At 37.5% G+C, this 26,758-nt stretch overlaps 3 protein-coding genes across 3 annotated transcripts; 1 reads left to right on the top strand and 2 right to left on the bottom strand.

Annotated features, from left to right (window-relative positions):
• The first annotated feature begins 763 nt into the window (after positions 1–763).
• Positions 764–5,440, top strand: rnd3b (Rho family GTPase 3b). The gene is made up of 5 exons (XM_056754934.1): positions 764–1,132; positions 1,284–1,371; positions 3,503–3,612; positions 4,350–4,478; positions 4,603–5,440. The coding sequence occupies exons 1-5, from the start codon at positions 1,028–1,030 to the stop codon at positions 4,846–4,848; spliced, it is 678 nt and encodes a 225-aa protein (XP_056610912.1). The 5' UTR covers positions 764–1,027; the 3' UTR covers positions 4,849–5,440.
• A 1,803-nt stretch (positions 5,441–7,243) lies between these two features.
• LOC130427607 (sterol 26-hydroxylase, mitochondrial) lies at positions 7,244–13,065 on the bottom strand. The gene is made up of 9 exons (XM_056755152.1): positions 12,747–13,065; positions 12,108–12,298; positions 11,387–11,586; positions 10,337–10,534; positions 9,975–10,138; positions 9,628–9,794; positions 9,422–9,503; positions 9,051–9,254; positions 7,244–8,161 (listed from the first exon to the last, which is right to left on the bottom strand). Exons 1-9 carry the CDS (start codon positions 12,972–12,974, stop codon positions 8,006–8,008), a joined length of 1,590 nt encoding a protein of 529 aa, XP_056611130.1. The 5' UTR covers positions 12,975–13,065; the 3' UTR covers positions 7,244–8,005.
• Positions 13,066–13,429: 364 nt separating this feature from the next.
• On the bottom strand, positions 13,430–16,461 carry eaf2 (ELL associated factor 2). Its single transcript, XM_056755153.1, has 6 exons — positions 16,265–16,461; positions 15,716–15,810; positions 15,493–15,629; positions 15,255–15,418; positions 14,895–15,119; positions 13,430–14,813 (listed from the first exon to the last, which is right to left on the bottom strand). Exons 1-6 carry the CDS (start codon positions 16,365–16,367, stop codon positions 14,764–14,766), a joined length of 774 nt encoding a protein of 257 aa, XP_056611131.1. The 5' UTR covers positions 16,368–16,461; the 3' UTR covers positions 13,430–14,763.
• Positions 16,462–26,758: the final 10,297 nt, after the last annotated feature.

Raw genomic sequence — 26,758 nt, 5'->3', positions numbered from 1 at the left:
TAGATATTAATGAGGAACACCATTTAATTAATACAGATTATGACAACAAACGGTGAAGTTGGACTGAAACTGTACGCTACGTACAGAGAGAATAAACAAAACAAAGAATTTTGATGTTGGACGCAAGCTTGTGGAGCCAGTGATATTGCGAAACTGTGTTGGAAAAAGAGAAAAACACAACCACAAGACATTCTTCTCACATTTCATCAAAAGCTTGCCCGCCCTAAACTTGAAAATATGGCAATTTCATCTTTAAATATATTGTACATTGACCTTGCACTGCACCTTGTAAATGCAGACGAATGAGTCTTTAGGAGACACAGATTCCAAGTAAAAGTCCATAGTTCTTTGTTACACATATCACATGTGATAATCTACTTATCACATAGTGACCCAAAACAAAAAATCGGTCATCATTCTTTTACACTCATGCTGTTCAAAACCTGTATATGACTCCTTCTGTGGAAATGTCTCAGCAGTTTTGCATCAATAAGTGGAAGTCAATTGTGGCCAATGTTGTTTGGTTACCAACATTATTCAAAATATCTTCTTCTATGTTCTGTTCATTCATTTACATCTGCATTGGTTTATACTCTTGACATAAATCCTCATGTTGCAGGTTTTGTCTCTTCATCTGCCTCTATCATTGTAAAACAAAGGGGCGCGCCTCGCGCACTCGCGCACTGGAATCTGAGTCCGGGTGCGATGGGCGGTCCCGCGCTGCGCTCATCACACAAGTATGTGGAGGTTACAGACTCTGGAGAGTAACGATCCGAGGGTTTTATTTCGCAACGCAAAGAGGATGCGCCTTGTGCCTCTACAGTTTGAGAATTTAAAATTGGAGGATCTTTTAAGACAATTTACCGCGCTTTAAGACTGAATATATCACTGACCGATGCTTTTCTGCTCCAGCGCTTCTCTGACTGTAACATGATGGAGAGACTTAATTCAGTCTCTATTCTCACGCGCTCATCCGGTTGATGTTTGAAGTGCACTGAAGGAAGATGAGGTCGAAACCGAGTCTATAATGGATCATCCTCACGATCTGAAATGTAAAATAGTTGTGGTCGGGGACACTCAGTGTGGGAAGACGTCCTTGTTAAGTGTGTTTGCGAAGGACTCATTTCCAGAGGTTTGTTAAAAAAGTTCTCTTTGGCATTTGCGTTGTAGTTTCAGGTCTTCTGAATTGATTCTTAGGCGTGTCATGAATTCAAAACATAGAAATATTGAAACCTTAATGGAATGCGAAATGTGTTTTATGGACGTGTGATTTGCATTTGCAGAATTACGTTCCCACAGTATTTGAAAACTACACGGCAAGTTTTGAGATCGACACGCTGAGAGTTGAGCTCAGTCTTTGGGATACATCAGGTATGAACAAACCCCTTCTGAATTTAGCCTTTTCACGACAAAACCCTGCCTGAGCAGTTCAAATGGAACAACTTGAAAGAAGCAAATGGGACTCTTCTGTATTTTTTCTAGATTTTCCTTTGTATTTAGAAGCATTTTTCATAACATTATAAAGAAATACAATCAAAAAATGAATAACACGTGCCCCTTTTTTTACCTGTACTGACCTTAGCTATTATGTTTTGTTGTTTGAGTCAATGTATGGCATATGGAGAACTGAGAGACAACTACACGATTGTGAGAAAACAGTTGTTTACTGCAGAAGACTAAAACAGTCTTCAACATTCATACATTTAGAAATTGTAAATATGTGACCCTGGACAACAAAACAAGTTTTATGGGTCAATTTTTTGAAATTGAGATTTTAACATAATATGAAATGATTTCTAGTGATGTAGGAGGTGTTAGAATACGACAATATCTGGCTGGATACAACCGTTTTAAACTCTGAATTCTGAGAGTGCAAAAAAAATCAAAATATTGAGAAAATTGACTTTGAAGTTTTTAATCATGGGCACTGTGGCAGGCAATCCATTTAAAAAAATAAAGTTTTTATATATTTAATGTAGGAAATTTACAAAATGTCTTCATGGAACATGATCTATAGGCTACTTAATGTCCTGATTTTTGGCATATAAGGAAAAATCGATAATTTTGACCCATACAATGTATTTTTGTCTTTTACTAAAAATGTTCCCGTGCTACTTAAGACACATATGATAAGTGATATAAAGGTAACATATTACAATGAACAGATATACTGACCTGAACCTGTATAGCTGTTAAAATGGAGATGTATTACGCATTGTCCAAGATGTTCGTTAAGCAGAATCATATTCCACACTAGAATAACTCTTTCATTTTTTAACTGTTAGGTGAGTATTCACAAATGTAAGTTAAATTACTATATTTTTTGCAATAATTGTAAAAAGAACAATGTTGCTTTTACACATAATTTCTATGTTAATAACTGTGAAGTTTACAAGAAAGCTTGAAAAAAAGCTCCATTAAAATGGACATGCTTTTTCAAATGAGCCCTATAAATATTTCAGTAATGATCTCTAATGATCTGAGGTTTGAACTCATTTCAAGCCCTACAAACTTTCTAGAGCATGATTCAACACCTAACTCCCAGAATAGCACTGTAACCTAATTCGCTGTGCTTGAATCATGGGGACATGTGCTGTCTTCGAGAGGGACAGGACTAACTTGCACAGGAAATCCCACAGAAAATCAAAACAATTTATTCAAGCGAGTTTAGCATGTGAGAAAACAAAGCAAGTGACCTTAGGAATAGACTGCAACAAGCACTGCTGGAAAGTGCCGTTACAACAAAGCAATGAGCAGCATTTCTGACTGTGAAAACCACATCATACGTTCATGTATTTGTATACTAGAATTTCCCACAAGGCACTGCTAATGGATTTGCCGCATACCCCACATTTTGGAAAGAGGTCCCCCAGGCTGATGGGTGAAATGGAGTTGTCTAATTAAATAGTTTGTGTGGTTTAATATCTCCAGTTTAGTGTTTAATGTGTTTGCATGATAAATTCCATCAGATGGTTTTAATAACCCAGTCTGGGCTGTGCTGCATACTTCCCTCTGTTCCCACTGTCTGGCTTTACATTTCACATGAAAGCAGCAAGTAATGTATATCTTTGTGATAGATGAATTCAAGTTTGTTGAAACAGTTCAGAGAAATGTACTGTATATCTATGAAATTATGGAAATAATAAAACAGCAATACAATACGGGTATGACAATATACCAGTGTTGTGAAATGAATCGCTGTGATTATTGATAATTTGTTAGTAGAAAATAGCAGTTTTGTAAAGTAATTTTTTTTCATGTTATCTTGTCAATTTGCAGTTTATTACTTTATTTTTTTACCGCAGCTAAAAAATCCATAAAAATTATGTATAAAACATTAAAATTACATTTTGTACATGTACACATATCATTCAATTGTAAATAATTTAACACCTGTTTAAAATTATGCTTACATAACAACATTTAGTGATTCAATTTTGGTTGTTTTAGTTTTCAGATATAATAATTTTTTAATGACATGTAACATTAATTGTTATTGCAGGGTCTCCTTATTACGACAATGTGCGGCCCCTATCGTACCCGGATGCCGATGCAGTTCTCATCTGTTTCGACATCGGTCGACCAGATACTCTGGACAATGTTCTAAGAAAGGTAAGTCTTTCCTTACCATTGCAATACATTTGTTAATCAAAACGTTTACATATTGTTGGGGTGCTCCGCAACTGTAATGATATTCCCACAAGCCCTGCCTTTGTGCCAACGAGAACAAAAGTCCGGACATCTGAGAAAAGGGCCAAGTGAATGAGAGTGGGAATGTGCGGGAGCGCTTTGATCACATGAGGGGGAGAATGACAAGCAATAAGAGCTTGTTTACATTTAGTCTCAGAATCACAGAGCCTTTGTGTGGCTGGATGCCTTGTAACCTCTGATGTCATAGAGAGACAAGAGGTATTGAGAGTGCATTTTTGAGGGCTTCGATCTTGTTCGGAAGATCCCACAGACAGTAATCTCAGAGGTGGTCTGTGCCAAATATACATTCATGTCATCAGGGGCCATTCAAGGACTCCCATGAGATGTGTTTGTGTGGTTTCTATAATTGAAAAGGTGATAGATTACTTGATACTTACTTGTCTAATAATTTAATAACAAAAACAGTTTTTTATTAATAAAAAAATCAGAGTTGCGATACCAATTCTATTAAAAAATGTGTATTAACATACAGTACAGTTTTACTGTGTTACCAAGTGTTACAAAACTTATGATAACATTGTATCATGTGACTAATATATTTGTTTATATATATTAATATATTTATTCTAAGTTTTGCATTTTTAAAATAATGTAGGATACTTTGATTCATGTTGGATGTTTTACCGTTTTCCTCTTAGTGGAAAGGAGAAATCGAGGAATTCTGTCCCAATACTAAAATCCTTTTGGTTGGATGCAAGTCAGACCTGCGTACAGACCTGGCCACATTTGTGCAACTATCCAATGAGATACCTTTATCTTATGACCAGGTGAGTTTTTAGAGATGTTTATAGCTACACTTCAATAAAATCAGTGAACCACAAAATAAAAATCTAAAAGAATTTAGCTTTCAATTATTCAACTGAATTTATATTTCTATCTTGTGTCTTTTAGGGTTCCAATATGGCCAAGCAGATCTCTGCCCCTTACATTGAATGCTCAGCGCAGCAGTCTGATAACAGTGTAAGGGACATTTTCCACATAGCCACATTGGCTTGCATCAGTAAAACCAAGAAAAACGTCAAACGCATCAAGTCAACCAGAGCCACAAAGAAGACCTCACACGTACCCAACCGACGTGAACTGGACTCTGTGTCATGTCTACACAAGACCAAGACAAAATCCTGCACAGTCATGTGACTTCAGACACCACACAAAGCATTTAAGGAGTTTCTACGCGCCTTCTTCTCCAGGATTTTTACATTAGAAAATGAATGGACCATGAACTGAAGGGAGCTATATTGAACTTCACCAGTATAAATATTCATCTTTAATGAGACTCAAGCCTTTTCTTCCCTGCTTAAATATGCATTTTTAAACATCTCAGACCTTTTAAAACATGAACATAAAGGTTCATTTATACTGCCAAAGAATAATCACCTAAAACCCCTTTAAATACTGCCAAATTTTATTTCCTCAGAACCTTGTTTTTGATTGAAACTAACTCTGGTTTATGGATGTAAACCACTTTGTCAGTGCTGCTAATCTCAGGTCTGTTTTATTACACCTGACTACACCAAAAAGTTACAAATTATGTCACAAATAGATTGTAGGTTATGTTACATATCTAAAATTAGGTAATAAATGAAACAACCGAAGAAACTGGTACGTCTGATAAAAACATTGGAGGAAATACATATTTCCAACTTATATCATATTTCAAACAACATATCTTACATCTGCTTGTAGCAATTCTATTTATCTATTATAAACAATTTAAAGGTTTCCTGAACTGGCCTTGTTTATTGTTTTATACAGTTGTATGAGGTCTACGTATGACGTTCGCATGGTTTTCATATTCAAAAACATCAAAATCAATAAGTAATAGGCTATTTTCTAGCCGGGTTCGGAGGCCTACTCTGCAAACGCTAGGATAGCAGTTTGTGTAGTAAACTTAATTGGAGCCTTCTGTGAATTTGGTTAGACAAATTAGCTCTATTCACACGGGATTAGTATTATCTGGGGACCTCATGTGATATAGAAATGACCTCCCCACATCAGTATTTCATGTGGTGCATTCGCACGGGATAATTGAAGCCTGTGACTTTTTCCCAGATGTGATGACAAAGCTTTGCGTATAGTTTGCATAGCATATAGATACATGCTGTTAAATGCTATATGACCGTACCTGTCAGCATTTGAGAACCGTGATCGAACCGCACAGAAGATCACCGCGATCCTGGGTCTCAAATGTTACAAGAGTTTCCATGATAACTCAACTCAACTCAACTTTATTTATATAGCGCTTTTTACAATTTTCATTGTTACAAAGCAGCTGTACATGAGACACATTGAATACAAGTATGAATTCTAAATTCTAAAGCACCCCCCCCCCCGGCCAGGCAGATAGTGCAAAAAAATATGCAAACGGTGGTGAGGAACCCAAAACTCCCATTGAGAAAAAAAACCTCAGGGGAACCCAGGCCCAACCAGGGGATTCCAGTTCCCCTCTGGCAAAAGCTGCTGCCTCTGCACAGGCTCAACAGTGCTTGCACAACAAGGCTTAATAAAAATATAAAAATTAAGGATTTAAGATTATCATTAACAATCTAATAGCATTTGAAATGTTGTAGGAAAAACAAAGTTGTCGCGTCCTTTAAATAAACAAATGGCAGACCCCCGTCCAAACAACAGTGTTGGCAGGTAATTTCTGATATGACCCAGCACCCGATATAATATCAAAACACTCCATTATTCGCAAACGGTGGATAAAAACTTGAAAAATGATATATGAGCCCGCCAAATCACAGAGATACCGATTCGTACAGGACTATTATTCTCACAGGACCTCGATGTTCGTCAAAATATGGAAGGTTATCTTGTGGGGAATTTTTACTTTACTCGCACGGGATTAAGATCACAGACAAACTCAGCAATTATTACAAATGACTAGAGGTCCCCTGGTAATACTAATCCCATGCGAATAGTGCTCAGGGCATATCAAGCAATCTCTAACAATGAAATAGTGACGCATTGTACGAAAAGGTTTTGCTCAAATAAGATTGCTGCGCCATTCTTATCCGATCCAATATTGACGACACAGCACTGCTTTTTAATTTTAGTCTTTCTGCAAATCCAGCGTCGACCTTTACCTTGTTCCACCACCAAAACTTCCACCACGCATTATTAATGTTGGAATCCAAAGGTGTTCTTCCACAACCAGACAATGACTGCACACTATTTTGAGTTCTTTAACGGCATGGTTTCTTGCTTGCTCGCTCTATCCGGTTCTACGCAACTTGTGTTACTTCAGTACTGTCATGCGTGAACAAGGGGGCGGGGATAGAGAAGTAGACGTTGATATTCTTCTGTGGAGGCGGTTTTCAACCTATTGATAGGTGTATTCCAGGATCAAGCGTTCGCTGGGACTGGTGTCAATAAGAGTTTCAATTACATTAACAAGGGCATTTTCAGTTCTGACATATACAGGTGTAAAGTGCCACAAAAGATTTAAAACAATCAATAAATGCTTTATAATAATAATAATAATAATGGGGGGGGGGGGGGGGGATCAAACAACACACAGATACACATCTCAACAATGAATATTTATTTGAATTGAAAATTCCATTTGTAATTCATACATCAATTAATCAGAAACATCTAATACATTCATGACAGCATGTTACAATGAAATCAGCAGTAAGCCATGTGGTTGAGGCTATTGTTAGGTATTTGAATTATAAAACAGCAGTGATTTTTCAGAAAATAAACCCATAACCTGCACCTCTCTACATGCTAATAAAACAGGACAATTTGAAAAGATGTATTGCATTTACATTTTTTGCCACAAGGGGGCATCAGTATATATTACTGCAAATTGATTTGTAACAAGATTTCATGCAAACTAAGGATAGGTGTTGAAAGTTAAAAAAAATGTATCTTTCTTGCCATGAAAGAGTTAAATTGTCACATTCTTTTTATTAAGAATTTATTAAGTTTTCACTAAAAAAGGTGGCTGTATCTGTACAGGATCTAAAAAAATATGTCACAGTCTCAGCGTTTGGCAGTTACATGGCTAAAGATTATATTAAAACAATACTATTTATACAATGAAATGCCAAAACATTAGATAACATTTACAGCTCTATTTTATAATAAGTTTTTGTTTATCATAAATAAAAAAATTACTCATGGCATTGCAGGATGCTATTTACATGGCAGCAGTAAACAACTACAATTAAGTGTTGTGTAAACAAGGCTATGTATTTAGTTTAAACGCTTAAATTAATTTGATGGTAGTGTGTGAAGAACAACCTCAGCTAGTGGGAAATCGATTCAAGATGTGCATGTTTTCCTATACCGAAGCACTTGTTTTGACAGGTTGTTGCGGATCATTTGGCCTGTTAACAAACTGAAGGTCAATGGATGTGGCTGGGACCAGCAGAGTTCGTGTGATCGGTTTCACACTTTTTCCTGAAGGATCTGGCAGCACCTCATAGTGTTTAATTAACTGCAAAAGGCCAAAATACATACGTGAGTGTATTGAAAACCTCTCCATAGTGAAAATTGACGAGAATGCCCAGACATCTCACACACACTGATCAAAAAGAGTAATCGATATCAAATATGATGTTCTGACAGCATGCTTTATTTCATCTACAACAACTTAAACAAAATTGTTCTTTTTCAGTTTTTTCTTGTTTAAGTATAATAAGATATAGTTTTAGAACATCATAAAAACTAGAAGACTATACTATTTGTTTTTGCAAAATTTGTCATGGTGCATGGCTATTTAATCTTAAATTTTAAGTTTATTTGCGTCACCATGAGAAATTCAGAGATGGATTCCGAAAGCACACAAGTAACTCATTGACAGGTGGAATAATCTCTTATAGCTGGAGAGTTTGGTCAGACCAAAGGTGAAGGCCCTCAGCCAATATCTAGTTTAGGATCCAAGGTGAACACAGTAATTTGATTAGCTGAACTGGATCACACATGACTAGGACAGGTTGAAAATTCATGAAATAGTTTCCTAAGGAAATGTTTTTGGTGAAAACTTTGCAGAGATGAACGTACTTATGTAACAGGCCACTTCAATGCTGAATAAGATATTAAACATTGCAAAGGCCTAAAGTTTAAAATGTCTAAAAAATACTTTGCTGGCAGTATATAGAGGTAGAATATTAGAAGTATGTTTCTGACTCCAAGGCTTGTCGCTTATTTAAACCACATGTGACACGACACGTTTTAGTCATTCTTTTAAGAGGTATTTTCATACAAGAAATGCTCCACAGCAATTTTGTAATATCCAATCCCAGAAAAGTAGAAGTTAAAAAGATAAATATATAAATAAATATTTGTAAGCTGGTGCTGACTGTGGTGGTTGACATCGTTCTTACCTGTGATAAGAGGAGGTGCATCTCCAGTTCAGCCACTCTGCGGCCCAGGCAGGCACGGATACCGAAGCCAAATGGAACAGAACCAAAGGGGTGTTGATTTGGCTGCTTTTGCCCCCGGATCCATCGCTGTGGTAGGAAGGCATAAGGATCGGGAAACACAGTCTCATCATAGGACACGCAGAAGTGGCAAAGATGGAACAAAGTCTAAAAACGACAATACACAAACAGATCAGTTAACAATCTATTCTATAAACTTGTATGTGATAGAAAGAAATGCATAAGACTTTAATAAAATATGTCATCAGAATTATTTACACCTTCTGGTGTGCACAAACAAGTCTCAGAATAGTTTTGTTTGTAGGTGAGCTTACATTTTTTGGAAAGAGATGATCGCCCACCACTATTTCATTTTCAGCAACGACGCGAGCATTCCCTGGAACCACCGGATATAAACTAAGAACATGAGAGAACGTCTTTAGTCAATAATTTAGCAGGCTTTCACAACATTGTTATGTTAGTCTAACTGGCTCTTATTGCAGGTTTATAACACAGTAGGCAGCAGGAATAGATGCTGTACCGAAGCGTCTCTCTTACGACGGCCTTTAGCAAAGGCATCCTGTTGATGTCATCACTGCAGGGCACCGCGTCACCAGGACAGACACTTACAACCTCTTCATGCAGCTTCTGCTGGATCTCTGGCTCTTGGGCTAAGCGATAAAGCGCCCAGGAAATAGTGTTTGACGTCTAGAATGGCGACATGTGAAGATTCATTAGAAGGATGATAATATTCCATTCCAATCAACAAATTCTTAATGGGCTTTCACATCCAGCATAGACACGGTGTACGGTGTGTTTTGTACTGTAATTGATTAACTGGTTAAAACTAAATATAAATTGTCTTTAGTAAACAGTGAAAATATTTACTGTGTCAACTCCAGCCAACAGAAGCTCTGTGATGCTTCCCAATATTTCAGTGACTGACATCTGCTCGCTGACCAGCAGGTGTGTGAGATACTCTCCCTCCACTGGCTTCCCTTCTTTCACCCTTTCCTGAATCTCAATAATCTTCTTCTGCACCAGTTCTTCCGCTGTCCAAGAAACAAAACTTTTTTAGCCAGTTTAAAGAGTAATGGATAACTTCGTGCTAGGCTAAATTCCAGCTGAGAGAAATTAGTTTATTAAATTCAAGATGCATGATAAAATTGTCCTTAAAAAAACAAATGCTTTATGCAATCCTATAGTACTCTAGATCCAAAAACAAGGACCTTCTTTGGGTTGAGACTCACCAACTTTGAACAAATGGTCCCACACAGACACAAAACTCTTCCAAAAAGGCATGTAGGGCCACACAGATTTAGGGAAGAGGACGAGGATGGGTGAGAGGCGAAACATTTCCCCAACAGAGAAGATAAACTTCTGTGTTTCCTCTGGAACTACCTCATTCAGACAGCCCATTCGAGTCTCAAACAACACTGAGCAAATTCCTTATGAAAGAGTAAAACAAAATAAAATTTGTAGAAAAACAGTCAAATACAGAAGAAGATAAAAAGATAACACTTGATATAAGGGTTAATATAGTATACATGTTTGTAATGCTATAGGGATAGTTCTCTCATCCTTTACTTAGCCTCAGATTCTTTAAACCTGTAGAAATATTGCTTTGTTAAGCACAGAGGAAGAAATTTGGAAGAATGTCAGATCTCATCCTACATTTACTGCAATAGTAGGGAAAATAAATACTATGAGAGTCAATGGGGTGTGAGATATTCTTCCAGATATCTTCAGCTGAACAAAGAAATTTATACAGGTTTAGAAAAATCTGAGGGTGAGTAATGTTGACGGAATTTTCATTTTGGGACAAAATATCCCTTTAACTTTTCCCAATCTTGTTATTAATATGTAAAAGGGTTTGGACATTCTGCTATAAATAACTTTCATTTTTCAAGTCATACATATCAGTGCAAGATGTGCAGCATAGTGCATGAGATGGACAATGATTTCAAGGCCAAAGCTATATTTATGGGAATAAAAGTAGGCTCATTATCTGGGATTGACCTTTTATCTTTGATTTGTAAGATGATTGATACACAGTGGATGTACATGAATTAATGGTTGCGGAACTTCTTGGGACTTACTTTGACACAATTATTGCACAACTAATCTTGATAATAGCTAATCTTGATAGAAGACATGTTTTATTTTGTACCTCAAGGCGCACAGATATTCAGTAACATTCTGGTGTATCACTGTGTTAACTTTTCGACGTCTGTAAATCAACCATTTGTAAAATGACAGTTAAATCAATCTTGACCTTGATATTGCCCAATATGTCATACCTTCGAAGGCAAACTTGTATAATTCTCCTGCCACGTCGTGTACCATTACGCCATTGCCTTTTGTTCTCCGAAGCCAGTCCACTTTCTCAATAAAGTCGCTCACTACGTCATTTATGGCATTAGTGTAGGAGGAAACATGTTTGGGCTTTAGCATGCGAGGGTTCAGTATGCTCCTGATTCGCTGCCATTCTGCTCCCATTCTACCAAACAACAAATATAATATATGGAGTTATGGATATTGTATTTCTGCTGCACCACGGCTGGATTATGAGCAACAGTAATTAAACAGAGAGAAACATCTATTTTGCTTCCCTGTTTAGGGTTGGACTCTGAATGCAAGGCTTGGAGGTTGTTTCATTTAACATGACAACAACAACATATTTCCCACGTAACGCATGAACCATTTTACAGTCTCCTAAAGTATATAGTATGCTCCCAAAAATGACCGAATAAAAACTGCAAAATACTTTTCTATTTTAATTGAACTAATAAAATACTAACGGCATTCTATAATAGACCATTTTTGTCCGAACTGATGCCACATTGTCCCAACCGCCTAAGACAAATGATGGTTCATGGCTGTGCAATGCACAACCATAACATGTATGTATTAGTTAGTAGACGCTCATTATAGGCCACAAGTGTGAGCTTTCTTGGAGAACCGCAGATAGTTGGAATTAGTTGAATTTCACTGTCATGCATTGATTCATCATTATCTTACTCTGTGAGGGGCCCATAAGCGTGATTTCGGAGTTGTCGATAGCCTCTCCAGTGGGGCATATCAGTGCGGATCGGATGGCGACCCTCTTGTCGCAGGACCTCTTCTATGAGATCTGCACGGGCCACATTAACAACCACCAGTGGCCCATATTTGGACTTCCAGAGCGGACCATATATTTTTTTGTGCTCTATCTGTAATAATGACAAATGTTAGTGTAGTTAAAGGGACAATTAGACAACATTAAAACATCATTCCTATCAATGTATATGATTATCAGTAATAAGCGTAGTGTGCACTCTATAATACGCAAATTGTATCTGTTTAAGCGCTTCAAATATTATTATTATGTTACATTAATATTGACAACACCTCCCAGAAAAGCCAAATGTCGTCTTTTAGATCTGGCAGCTAGGTCATTAAAAGCTGAATTCCTATTACGTTAAACATGTTCGTGGACATAGAAAACATGAGCATACTGTCAAGTTGCGACGTATCCATAAGTTACACGTGTTCAAGAGAAGTCACGCAATTTAAAACTTGTTTTTTAACGTTGAAATCGGGCGTTGGTCCGATACCAAACAGGAGCGCAAACACAGAGCGCATCCCACACGGCATTACAAAGATGATGACATCGCTTACCTGCATTTGTTGTGTCTTATTGAAATAACCTTTTCCAAATAGCCAGTATAAGGATGTTAGAAAGCTAGGTCCACCCAAATCATCCATCGTTTTTTGTTTATCACCATCTATCAAGGTACTGTGCGTCGGATTTTCGGTGCTGAGGAATGCCGACAACATGCATTTTATTCCGCTATTTTCAGTCCTGCGTAAATAGAAGCCCGTCTTAAGCAATGATTTTGAAAACATGTCTGATCCCGAAGTGCGCAGCCGGCAGAGTGCTGCTCTGTAGAGGCACCCGGTCTGTTGTCATATGAACTTGAATGAACTCTGTGAGAGACGACATGTACTACACATGCGAAATGTGCCAGAGAAATTTTGACTTTTTGTACGAGTTGTTGAATATCAGACTTCCTGTTTCAACAGTTCATCCAATAGTAACTGACGGATTAACAAACACGCATTAATTCCCAAATGAAAAATACTGTACTGTAATTTATTGAAGTATCAAAATCCTAGATATAATAGTATTATTCAACCAACCATAGTAATAAAATATTAAAAAGTACTACAGTATTTACTACAGTTTTATCAATTCAACAAAGTGCAAAGAAAGTAACCATGACTACCCTACAGTATATTAGTAATTTACAGTGTACTATAGCAAATAAGTATACTGTACTATATTTGTCATGTAGGTTTACATGAGTTTAGTATGCTTCTGAACAGTCAAGTAAATAAACAATATTGTTCTAGATTTAATCAAATTACTTCACAAGCATTATTAAGAAAAACTTTGCAAAACAAAACGATTTATTGATCTATACAGTTCAAATGATCAAAAATGACTTCATTTACCACATCTGTCAATCCTGCTACAATATACAGAACGGCACATTATATTCTGCAATTACTTCTCAAGATCAGCCAAAAAGACAACCATTGTGGAAGTGTTGCTCTTTGGGCTGCCAGATGCGCACAGTAAGACATACACTTAGGCATTTACCTGTATATGGTTACATCTTAAGAAATTGAAGCAGAATAGATAAAATTAAATAAGAGAGAGCCCATCTACGGGCGAGCATTTCAAGTCCTTTAACTAACACTGTGCTAGTGAGAATAGGAAAGATGAAATACATCCTTCTTAATACAAGCCAGAAGGAGAATGCTAAAAAACGGCTCTACATAATCATAAACACAAATCTAGGTATTGCAGGTCAATAATGTGAACATTTCTGTGATTGTTAAGTTTGGTATCTTGCTCATATGAACATCTATTTCAATATGCGTTGTTGTTTCATAAGACATTTTGTGTTATGTTGCTGAACCATCTAGACTTATGAATGGCAATCCTCAAAAAAGAAAAAGAGTTTTAAGATGACCCCAAGTCATCTCCTAAATAAAATGAATATTATCTCATCGACAGATTGCAGAATGAGGATGCAACAATACATCCCTATAAAATGTATGCATTAGCAGTCTGAACAAAATAAATACTTAATTTACTTATACAGCAAATCCCCCAGCTTCGGGGCAAGGCGAAAGAAAATTCTTCTAAAAGGGATAGTTCACCCAAAAATAAATATTATTCCATCATTTACTCACCCTCAGGTTGTTTCTAACCTGTAAAAAAACTATGCAAATTGAACCCAAAGGAAGATATTTGGAAGAATGCAATTTTCAGTTCTGGGACATCCTCCACTACAAACAGAAGGAGATTTTTGAAGAATTTAGGAAAACAAACAGTTCTAGGTCACCTTTGACTACCATTTCATTTTTCCTATTACGTCAGTCAATGATGTTCATTCTTCCAAATGTGGCTCTTCTTTTCATCAGAACAAAGTGATTTATACCGGTATTAAATTACATAAGGTGAGCAAATCATGACAGAATTTTCATTTTTAGGGTGAACTATCCCTTTAAAAGGGAATTGGATTCAGGTACCACACTAAGTTGTGAACAGATGCGAGTGAACAGATGCCACACATCTGGCCACACATTTACTCCTGGTCAAGGGGGTTGCCTTACATCGCTGCCGTCAATCATCATCACTTTCACTCCCAGATTCACTCAGCTGGAGGTCATTTTCTAAAATATAACAAATCTTGTATTAGAAACACAAACAAGAGTCAGATCTACCCAATGCACCTAGCATCCCTTAAAACTTACGTAGCGTGTTCATGAAATTCCCGCTACTCTCCTCCACGCGGCTTTGAGATGTGTTGGGGGCAGATGTGCTGTGAGGGGGGACCGGGGCCCCACCGGGAGGGGGGCCACTCTTCTCCTCAGAGTCGCTGCTGCTGGAGCTGTCTTCGCTACTGGATGATGAGGAACTGTGGGAATCTGAAGAGCCACTGCTCATCTGATCCATGACACGTGCTTCAGCCATGAGTTCTGTGTAAAGGCATTTTTTTTAGGAAAAATAGTTCATGGACTAAGGGGGCTGAAAAATTGCCTTATCTCTATTGCACACTTTTATCAAGCCGATGTCCTGTGGGATTTACTGAGTTAACTTATTCTAATAGTTACCTCGCTCAATCTCATCCATGGGGGATGATGGAGACATTTTCTCTTTGGGGGGAGAGCTTTTCGTGCTGGATTGAACCCTGCTTCCACTGCCAGATTTCATCTGCTGACTAAGTCTGTTTGTCTGCTGCTCAATGCGGGATTGAATCTTACTGCTTCCCTCAGCCCTGAGAAAAAAAAAAGTAATTGAATAACTAAGCTGACACTGTATAAACTCATATAACTCACTTTAGTTACCAACCTGGTCTTCTTGACCGCAATGTTACTGCTGAGTTTCTCCAGACGGTATTCTCCTGTGTCATGGTTAACAATGAGAATACACTCTTTCATGTAAGGCCTTTTTGACCCTTTAAATACTGTAACAGGAGCTGTGGATCCCTGTTATTTTTGGAGAGAATGAAGATAAGAATTTGGTTGAACTCATTCACTGCCATCAGGAGCATTTAGTAGACATGTGTGCCTACCTCCAAGTTTGGCAGTGTGATTGTAACTTGCTCTCCTTTTCCAACTTCCAAATCCCCCTCACATGTAGTGTCTATGGAGGCTGGTTTAAAATCATCTGAGACCAGAAGAAAACATTAATGTCTCATAATGATTATGTGGACCAATGCTGGCACTCAATATCAGTAGTGTAGTACCAGCGCAAACCAACAGAGGGCTACGTTGCCCATTGTAATGGGAAAGCATTAGTCCTGTTAAATTAAATGTCCCATATAGTTTTGATTTAAAAGATAGGTTCCGTCTCCTTTGGTGAGCTCTGTTATGAGAAAGTGATCTTAGTACATAGTGGTTTCTTAATTATTAAAAACATTATAACTTTTGTCTTTTGTCAACGTTTCGACGCCGAGTACGCCAGCAGGGTGGAAGAACAAATAGCTGTCTTCGCATATGCCTGTGGTAATTGTTCTAAAACATCTTTTAGCAGTACTATAAAACATGTTTAAATAGGATCTGTTTTAGGTATTTAAAAAGAATAATCTAACGTACATATGAATTTAAAAGATACCACTTACATCGTACCGTATGGAAGGCACTTTTAGGCTGTTTCTCAAAAGTTTCGCCTAGTTTGAGAGCGTGTTCCTGATTGTCAAAGTTTGAATATGCTGTTCCATTCATTATAATAACAATTTTCAACCATATATTACCATTTAACTACTTTCTACTTCATTCGATACCATGTAAGGCAGAAATAGGCAGCTTCTGGACCCGCTGCGTGCTCTTTCTGCGCTGTCATTGGTTGCGTTTGTTCACTTGGTTACGCCTTATTTGACTAACTCTTTGATTCAATTGGCTTAAAAGGCTGTCGGTCAATACAAGCGTAACGTCAGACGGAAGTTATACTTTTCCCAACCGCATGGGTGCCCTCTTGTGTTCAGTTAATAAATGTTTATATTTGTCATCCAAACGATTTAGGCATAATCTGGAAATCTATGGAATTTGGATCCAATATAGAATAAATATCGATTAAAACCAAATATGGCCCCCTTTGTGTAGAATGAATTGCTTTGCGGCCCCCAAATTAAAGACTCATGATCTTAAACTTTTTAATTAAACCAAATTTTAATTAAACCAAAGACATATTAAGTTATACAATGTTGGAACATTCATTCTTTTGGTTGGTGAGCTTGTTTTTTATGTTTGATTGCATAAATCAATGATGAATTTCTATATTTCATAATATGCCACAAAATCTGTGTCCCCCGATCCATCTTCGGGCCCCCAGTTTGAGAACCACTGATTTTAAGATCTTAAAAGATTTTTATGAAATGTTATATTTTCTAACCATTCTGATCAGATCATAGAAAATATGTATCATTTAAATCACAGCTTGTGTGTTTTGATATGCTTCTGTGGATTGCATATACACAACAATATGTATATGCTGTTTACAGTATACACAGTAAATTAATTCAACACAATATTTATAAAACACAATAGTTATACAGATGACCTAAATGATATAAATCACATTCCCTATCAACATAATGCTTTTAATATGAGGTTGTTGGTCCAAGCCTGTTGCTTTCACTCATTCCACATCATTCCAATCTTAAAGTTTTGTTTTGATAAACCAGTTTGACAACTAAATCCATGTTGAGAAACCTTTATGTATTTCATTCGACTATAATTCATGAACAGTAGTTAGGAACAAACACTCTAACATCGTACTTCCATCAGGCAATACTGAAGACTCTGCTTTACACCTAGGGGTACAGAACACACCAACCTGGTTGAACACATTTGTTTGCTACTATTGTAATTGCAGCTGCCATGCCTCATTAGTTGCACAGACAGATTATTTAAAGCACAAAAACAATTCACAAAGTGGGTGTGCTTTTTTTAAACCTTATGTATACTATAGAAAGGATAAAACGTGCTTCATATGGTAACATCTATTTAACTAGTATACTGTAAATACAAAATTCATAAATCAGATTGAATATACCTAAAATGGAGACTTCACCCAAAAATGAAAATTCTTTCATGATTTTCTCAACGTCATGTAATTCTAAACCTGTATGACAAAACAAGATATTGTTATATTATATATATGGAGAAATCGAATGTGAAATTACAATGGGCTTTTCCTGAACTACTCCCGGTAATAGCGGTTATTTTAACACAGCAAGACCGACCTACCATAGTTAGATTTCCTAATCAAACAAGAAAACAAAACACTGCATTGAACGCACTAGCAGCCATCCTCCCAAGATGGCGCCACATCAACGCAATTTGATGTTGATTAACAAGCTCTAGACTTTGATATATGAGGAGAGAGACATATTTGGTCGTGTTGAGGTTGTCTTCAGGCCATTCATTTACAAATACACCTGGCAGAATCGTGGTAAGAGGATACCAATACCTCCGGGAAGACTGAGAGTTTGTGATGTATGAGGATGCATTATCAGGATTGCCGAATCAGGGCATTTTTGACTCATCTGTGAGTGTGACGTTACATTTTAATGTAATTTATAAAAACAGGTAGTTTTATAGACAACAACAAGGAATGTAACATATGGAATCCTAGTTCAGGATCTCAACCAGATTGGAGGGTATTACTAGACAGAATGTCATAGTTAAGACCTGATATGGACAAGGATGATTGGATGATTTTCCAAATCCAGATGGAGACTGGCTGAGGCTCTTAGATTAAAGGTTGGATTAAACCACTATACACTATATAAATAGTTTATACACTTACACACATACAGAGGCTTATGCACCTACAGTTGTGTTCAAAATTATTCAACCCCCACTGAAATTGATTGTTTTGGTCGGTTTGACATTGATTATGATCATTCAGTCATCCTGCTTACAATTAAATCAAAGAGGAACGTGTAGGTCAGACAAATATAACATAACATTTATAATGAAATAACCACAAATGTCTTTTCTGAGCTCACATCATTATCAGTTTTATTCAACCCCAAAGTGACATTCAATCTTAGTATTAAGTACAACATCCTTTTACAGTTATAACAGCTTTTAAACGTGAAGCATAGCTTGACACAAGTGTCTTGCAGCGATCTACGGGTATCTTCGCACATTCATCATGGGCAAAAGCCTCCAGTTCAGTCACATTCTTAGGCTTGCGCACTGCATCTGCTTTCATAAATTCCCACCAGAGGTATTCAATCGGATTCAAGTCTGGTGACTGCGATGGCCACTTCAAAATGTTCCAGCCATTAATCTGCAACCATGCTCTAGTGGACTTGGAGGTATGCTTGGGATCATTGTCCTGTTGAAAGGTCCAACGTCTTCCAAGCCTCAGGTTTGTGACGGACTGCATCACATTGTCATCCAATATCTCCTGATACTGAAGAGAATTCATGGTACCTTGCACACGCTGAAGCTTCCCAGTACCTGTAGAAGCAAAACAGCCCCAAAGCATGATTGACCCCCGGCCATGCTTCACAGTAGGCAAGGTGTTCTTTTCTTCATAGGCCTTGTTCTTCCTCCACCAAACATAGCGTTGATCCATGGGCCCAAACAGTTCTAATTTTGTTTCATCAGAACACTATCCCAAAACTTCTGTGGTTTGTCCACATGACTTTTGGCATACTGCAGTCGACTCTTCTTATTCTTTGGGGACAGCAAGGGGGTGCGCCTGGGAGTTCTGGCATGGAGGCCTTCATTACGCAGGGTGCGCCGTATTGTCTGAGCAGAAACTTCAGTACCCACATCTGACAAATCTTTTCTCAGTTCCTCAGGAGTCACACAGGGACTTTTCTCCACTCTACGCTTCAGGTAGCGCACAGCAGTCGAAGTCAGTATCTTCTTTCTGCCACGACCAGGTAGCGTTTCAACAGTGCCCTTTGCCTTGAATTTGCAAATGATGCTTCCTATGGTGTCTCTTGGTATGTTTAACATCTTTGCAATATTCTTATAGCCATTGCCCTTCCTGTGAAGAGTAATCACCTGTTCCCTTGTCTTCCTGGACCATTCTCTTGACCTCACCATGTTTGTAACCACACCAGTAAATGTCTTGAAGGAGCTGAGTATCACAGTCATTTTAAAGCTGCCTAATTGGTGCTTATTAGGCTTTATTGCTGCTCCCTGATATCCACAGGTGTTTTCAATACCTGATTGAAAACACTTCATTGAACCTCTGTTCTTCAGAGTGGTAGTCTTTAAGGGGTTGAATAATTATGTCAATGAAGAATTCACAAAAGAAACATTTACTACTGTATTACAAAACTAATTGATGTCATTTTAGTTGCATATGGTTCTTTAAGAAGTCCTTGTAGGATTTCATTCTGAATACAATTACAAATGTACACTAAATTCCCTAAAACCATTTACAGCATTGGGGGTTGAATAATTTTGAACACAACTGTATATATCAGTATGCACTATACTGTCAGTTATCTCATTGTTAGTGCCATATATTACACTCTAGATTAAATGATTTTTCCCCATTACGTGATTGGCTGAGATGAGGCTAAAACCCAGTCCACTAAGACTGCATTATCTAAATAATGGTCATCAGGAGAGTCATTACGAGATTGCGGCTCTTTTCTCAACTGCTTACTGGACAAATCATGTTATCACTTATTTTATTTGTGAGAGTTGACTGCCTTGTAGCCTACCCTGTTCCCCCTAAAAAGTGAATAATAAGATAAAGGCATTTAAAATCAATACTTTTGTATTGCTGGTATTTTGCTATGGGGCTTCCACTGACAAGAAGGGTTGACCACATTTGCTTACATTACCAATGTGAGGATGGTTAAATTCAAAACTCAAAGCTCATTTGAATATCATTTGTAGATTACATATACCACCCTACTGGCTCACTTTAAGTGTTTTATTTCAACAAACGTTTTTGTTTTATAATTTATCTATGATGCAAATAAGGTTTTACAGGCATGAGGAGAGTCATGTTTTGCCTATGAAGTGGCTTTGTTGAAGGTCTACAGAAAGAACAACATGAGGCTGCCCTTGTCCTTGACAAGAGGAATGTTTTTTATCTTGAGCACAACAGAACACAAGTATTAGTAAAACACTTTCACGACTAGACTACCACATAGCATTATAGGTTATGATGATTACTTTAAAGAAACAGTGGATGGGGTAGGGGGTGTGGCTTAATGGCATCATCAGTCTATTTAGAGCAGTTTTGAATATTTTGCTCATATGCAGAAATGGCCTGATAAATGATTTGACAAAGGAGTACATTGTCTGACACAACACAACCCAGCATGTCGCCTGGGATGAATGTTGCCTTTGTTATGTGTGTTTGTCTTGTTTTTTTTCTTTAGGATAGGCAACGTCACCTTCTTGCTTTAATGTAACAATAAGAATATGGGTCTTTGCACAGAAACTGTGGGAACATATTTTTATGGAGTATTTCTTGATATGCAACACATCATATCTTATTATCTTGTTACTTTATTACAAACAAGACTTTGTCAGATATATAGTATAGGCTTGCTAAAGGATATGATTAATAGACTTCTGCCATGATAACACCAACTCCTGAGCAACTGAGTCCTGACTCTGAAAACTTCTGCACAGCAAACATTTACAAATGTACTTAGAACCATTAAAAACCTGCCCATGATATAACTAAAGCGACAGTTCACCCAAAAATAAAAATTCTGTGATCTGTTTACATTTCTTTATTGTGATGAACACAGAAAAAGATATTTGGAAGAATGCTTCCGAACAGTTCCTGGCGACAATTGGTTACCACAGGAAGAAAAATGACAATGCAGTCAAATGTAACCCAGAACAGTTTGCTTTCCTACATTCTTTAATATATCTTCTTTTTTCTTCAACAGAGCAAAGAAATGTATAAGATTATTTTGTTCATATATCTTTCTCTATGTTCATCAGAAAAACTACATTTATACAGTAAATGAAAACAGAATTTTCATTTTTGAGTGAACTGTCCCTTTAACAGTTTTTCTTTATCAAAGCTAATGTGAGATTAAAGTAGATACTATCCGTCAGTCGGGTGTATGTGTGTGGGTGTGCAGCTATGACTGTAGTGTGGATAGGAATAGGTAAGAGCAGTGCAGGACTGGCCCTCGAGGCACAACTGTTCCAGACTACAGAGCTCTCTCATTTCATAGAGGCCATTGACCATGATGTCCCAGTTGTTCTCTGGCATAATTAGCTTGTGGCCTATATTTCACATAGGATACATCACATCACTGTGAAAGTATAGATTTTTGACCCGCATAGTCTTATGACACAGCATTTTCTGACTGGCACATCCGGCCAGCAATCTCAGGGTGAAAGTTACAGACTCAATGAGATTTGATCAGTTAAGGGTTTGGAGCTGGGTTTAGAAACTAATCGGCTGTGCCCTTTCTTTCATCCCAAGTTTGCTTACCTTGCACTCCTAAGAAAAGTCTGCTGTCAGGTATGGCTCTGCAGATGGATGTGTCTCATCCTTTGGACAAATGCAATGAGATGCTAGATCTCACAGAGCAAGGCTGTGGTTTTTCATGCGTGTTGTGATGAACTAAAGGTCATTGATGTGTTTGCAGCCCAGTTTTGCTTTTTAAATCAATACTTGGTCTCCAAATCATCCCTTCCTGTCACCAGCGCACATCTGCATGGCGTTCAGTGGGAAATCCACTGAATATTCTGCATCATAATCAAGCGGCTGCTTGATATGTGTTGAAAGGGGGTTGTTAAAAGCCCTTTTGTTGTGCAAATAGTGATGCCAGTGAGCTCTTCCTCTTGTTTTCTGTTAGGTTGATCTTGAATATTGACGCCTGATTTACTCTTTGTTTTGCTGTCAGACATGACATTGATAAGGACCACTGTAACCAAATATGGTCACTTCCTGAATATTGAGGAATCTATTTACATAGGCCAATTTTGAATGGGATCATTTATATTATACCGTTTCAGTTAAGAAGCTTGACTCTCACCTCAGGCCATATGCCCTTCAGGGGCATGTTAGGTGTTCAAGAAATAGTCTTAATACATATAGTAACTCTCGACTTTGTTGCTATCTAAAAATGTTCCCCCATTCACTCCCATTCTACCGCTTGAGAGAAAAATGATACGTGGTATAACTCCGACTGCATAATTCTTCAAGAAGAAAGTCACATTCAGTTGGGATGCCTTGAGGGTGAGTAAAACATGGAAAATTTGTCTCCTTTAAATCTTGTCTGTGAAACCGCACCTAGGTTATTAATTCTAAAATATTATATGTATAGTATAAATATTATAGTTCACCCAAAAAGGAAAATTCTGTCATCATTTACTCTCCCTCTTGTCATTTCAAACCTTTTTGACTTTCTTTCTTCCGCAGAACACAATGAAGATATTTTAAAGAAAGTTGGGAACCTACAGTATGGCAATTTGATTTCCGGGATGCGGAAAACGGGGACGGAATCACTGAATCCGGGCATTAAAAAGGAATCTGATGTATACACAGAATGGCACAGAATCTTGCAGATTTAGAAATTCTTTATCGGAAAATAGCACGGAACATTCTGCACAAATACAGATTAGAATAAAAAAAAGTAAATAAGTATCTACAGTATATATACATATCAATATAAACAAAAAAGATTTTTTTTCATCCAAAAATTGATGAAAGTTCTCAATGAGGGTGACACGATCTTGTCATATAGTGTTAGTTTGTGTGTGTTGTGTCAGTGTTTTGTTCTGTTGTGCTGGTTGTTCTTTTATCGATGCAGGACTTGACATATGTTGAGGCTAGGTTTGAGTTTATTGAGTTTTCTCCACGTAAGTATGAAATCTTGTCCGTTTGTTGAAACTGGTTAAAGTACTTGTGGAAGTTTGTAAACTGGGGGAAGAATGTTTCTCTGATCTGTGTATAGTTTGGACATGAGATTAAAAAGAGAAGCTCTGTAGCCACTTGATTCTGTGTGACGTCGCTCTTCTCTTGGTGTCCGTGTCTGTCTGTGTCTGCCCGTCTCTACAGTCAGCTTGCGATCACTGAGTCTGTACATGGTCAAGACTTTTCTTAGTTTAGGGTCTGATATGGTTTTTAAGTATATTCTGCCAGTTTATATTCTCTGTTTAATGACAGATAACATTTCAATTTACTTTGCTGAGCTTTTGCTTCAGTCAAGTGTTTGAGATATTTCTCTTTTTGTGTTTTTATAAACCATCTGACCAATCAGATCAGAGGCTGGCGGAAAGGAGGGGATTATACAGATGATTTGCCGAATGAATCATTTGAGAGTCAGTCAAGAAGTAAGGCTAGAATTACTGCCTATTGCAACAAAATTATAGTCTTTTTACACCTTATAGAAATCAAGGAAAATTTACTCTTTAAAAGATTAAATCCTTTAAAAACGTATGAACGCAAACTGAAAGTTAAAATTAAAAACACAACATTTTTTCAACCTTTACTCAAAGATCTGTTAACTGCCAAAATGACCTATTAGAATATGAGTAAGTGAGAATAAGGATTTTTAATGGTTGAATAAACATGTATATGCCTTTAGACCAGCTGCTCAATGATACTTTCCATGCAGATAATGTATTGGCTGGTTGGGTTCATTTGGAAATGTTCTCTAGGAGAGATAGCAGCTTTATTTAAATAGAACATTTGAGTCAATATCAAGGGAGTGTAGATGGTCATGGTTCCATGCACCAATGACAATACAATCCAACTGTATATCATTTGCAGTACTCACTCATCATGACTCGTCTAAGGTATGTGGGACAGTTCCCATGCTGTTTCCCATGCTCAGAGCAACACAGGAAGTGATGCCAAAACCATCAATTACCTCAATACCGCACTTTAAATATATGCATCTATACACTGCACACAGGAGCAGCTTAGCCTAGAGGTGACCCACATCTAATACATTATATATTCACATCCCGTACAAAACAGTGTCTTTGTTTTTATCTGGTGGAGTTGTTCATGTGCTGAACTGGAGTCCAGTATGTGTGTCGGACTGGGAGGGTCTCGCTTTCTGCATTTGTGTCAGTGTGCTTTGTGAACATTGAGTTTATGGAAAAATCAATTGTACCCATGATGTTATGTCATGGTGCCAAATTTAGGATATGGAGCATTTCAACAATATCCTACAGGCTTCCACAAACAATGGGTTGTTTTTGAGGACCACCAGGGACAAAATGCATGTTGTTATTATGTGGCCCATGCATTCTTAGCGAATATATACATATTACTTATAAATCAACCGGAGTTTACATTGAATTACTCTTTTATCCAGCCATTTAGTTTCTGCTTGTGCTTCTGTCAATGAAAAATTTATTTGGAGGTAACAGCCCTTTTCTTTTTTCAGCGATATCTGCGTCATTTGCTGATTCATATGAAATCCTAAATTTAGTTCCTGTGCCAAAAAATAATGTTGTGATGGAGAGGCGAACCTCTCTGAAAGAGTATTATGCTCATTTATTAATTTTTGCGATGCTGTGAAAGGTAGGCCGTGCTTCAGTGATCACTGTGTGAGCTGTGCGTATGAATTATTAAGGCTGGTAGAGCCCTCATAAATAAGGAATGCCAGAGTCTTCGGGCAGGGTGATGGCCGCTGTTCTGTGGCCGCTCGCTGTCTTGAGTATCATGCCCACCAGCATGACATACGCTTTAAGCCCTGAAGTCCATTAATCTCTGTAATGTTTTCCCTTTCCCGGCTATTACCTTTTTTAGAATCTGAATATGTCCTTGTGTGTAAGAATAAGGCAATTGATCCATTAATTTGTCAGTAACTGTAAATAAATGTTTGTTATACTGTGAGATTGTTATATATAAAGTTGCGAAAGTTGCTTTGTAAAGTCATATGATCATTTAATCATATCTGCCATTTGAAAGCTAGTTCACTTAATGCTGTCACTTATTGTATTTTTTATGTGCTCTGTGTGGTGCTTCTCATATAATACAGCTCTCTGGAGAAGCTTCAAGCTAGTACATGAAGCATTTACTGGTCGTTGTGTAGTGTATTAAACTGACCACAACTGAACCACAGGGACCTGGGGTTTTGATTCTTCTACAACTGGTGGTTGTCTTTTAAAGTGCCTATGCATCTACAAATCATAAATAAATTATTAAAAGTAAGTGTAAGGAGTCTCAGGCAAGTTGGCAGGGCAGTTGTCTGAATACTACAACAACCCTGATGGACCAGCACCATATATCACTATATTTATGTTTCATCAAAGTAACATTTGGCTATTTAAGAAAGAGTTGAGCCATAAATAACAATTCTGTCGTTGTTAAGTCACCCTCAAGTTGTTTCAAACCTGTATAGATTTATTTTGTGAACACAAAGGAAGATATTTCAAAGAATGTGGGAAACAACACAGTTCTGGGGCACCATTGATCACCATAGTAGATTGAGTTTTCCCTATAGTTGTCAATACTGCCCCAGAATGGTTTTCATTAAACATTCCTCCAAATATCTTTTTTGGATTCAGCAATAAAGTTGTTTCATAAAGGATTGAAACAACTTGAGGGTAACTTAAGGATGACAGAATTTTAATTTTTGTGCACTTTTTTATAATATTGGTGCCTTTTTGTCAAGGTTAAATCTAACCAAAGGGCGATTCAATATCAGAGCCAGTGGGAAAAGTGCTTATGGTTGACCTTTTACATTTCTCAGGGCTTTTTCTAATGTGAGCCTAGAATCCTTGAAACAAAAGCTTATAGTAAATTGAGTTCCTCCAGGTTGCTTGGTATCAGATGCTGGTAATGCATAGGCCAAGACCTCCTGCATTTGATCCCAGTCGATCGCTGAGGTATGGCAGAGGCAAAGAGGAAATCTCTCAATCTGCCCCATACACAAGCCCAAAAGATATATTGACTGAGGTTACAGCAGACTGATTAGCTCTGACAGGATCAGCTGATGTCTGTTTAGCGCTCTGATCGCTGGAGGAGCTGAGTAGCATTTGCGGTAACATAGGATTAGCTTTCTCCATATAGCCCTTCCCCAGCCACCACACACATACTGTAATTACACTGCACAGCCAATATGCTCCCAAAGTTCTCTTGGGAATTCCAAAGAATGCAGAATTCCGCAATGCGTTCCGGTAGTAATAGTTGTTCATGT

Source organism: Triplophysa dalaica, chromosome 8 (genome assembly GCF_015846415.1).
Source record: "Triplophysa dalaica isolate WHDGS20190420 chromosome 8, ASM1584641v1, whole genome shotgun sequence".
NCBI classification, from domain to species: domain Eukaryota; kingdom Metazoa; phylum Chordata; class Actinopteri; order Cypriniformes; family Nemacheilidae; genus Triplophysa; species Triplophysa dalaica.
Note: the sequence above shows the minus strand (reverse complement) of the source record. Positions and strands in the feature narration are given on the sequence as shown.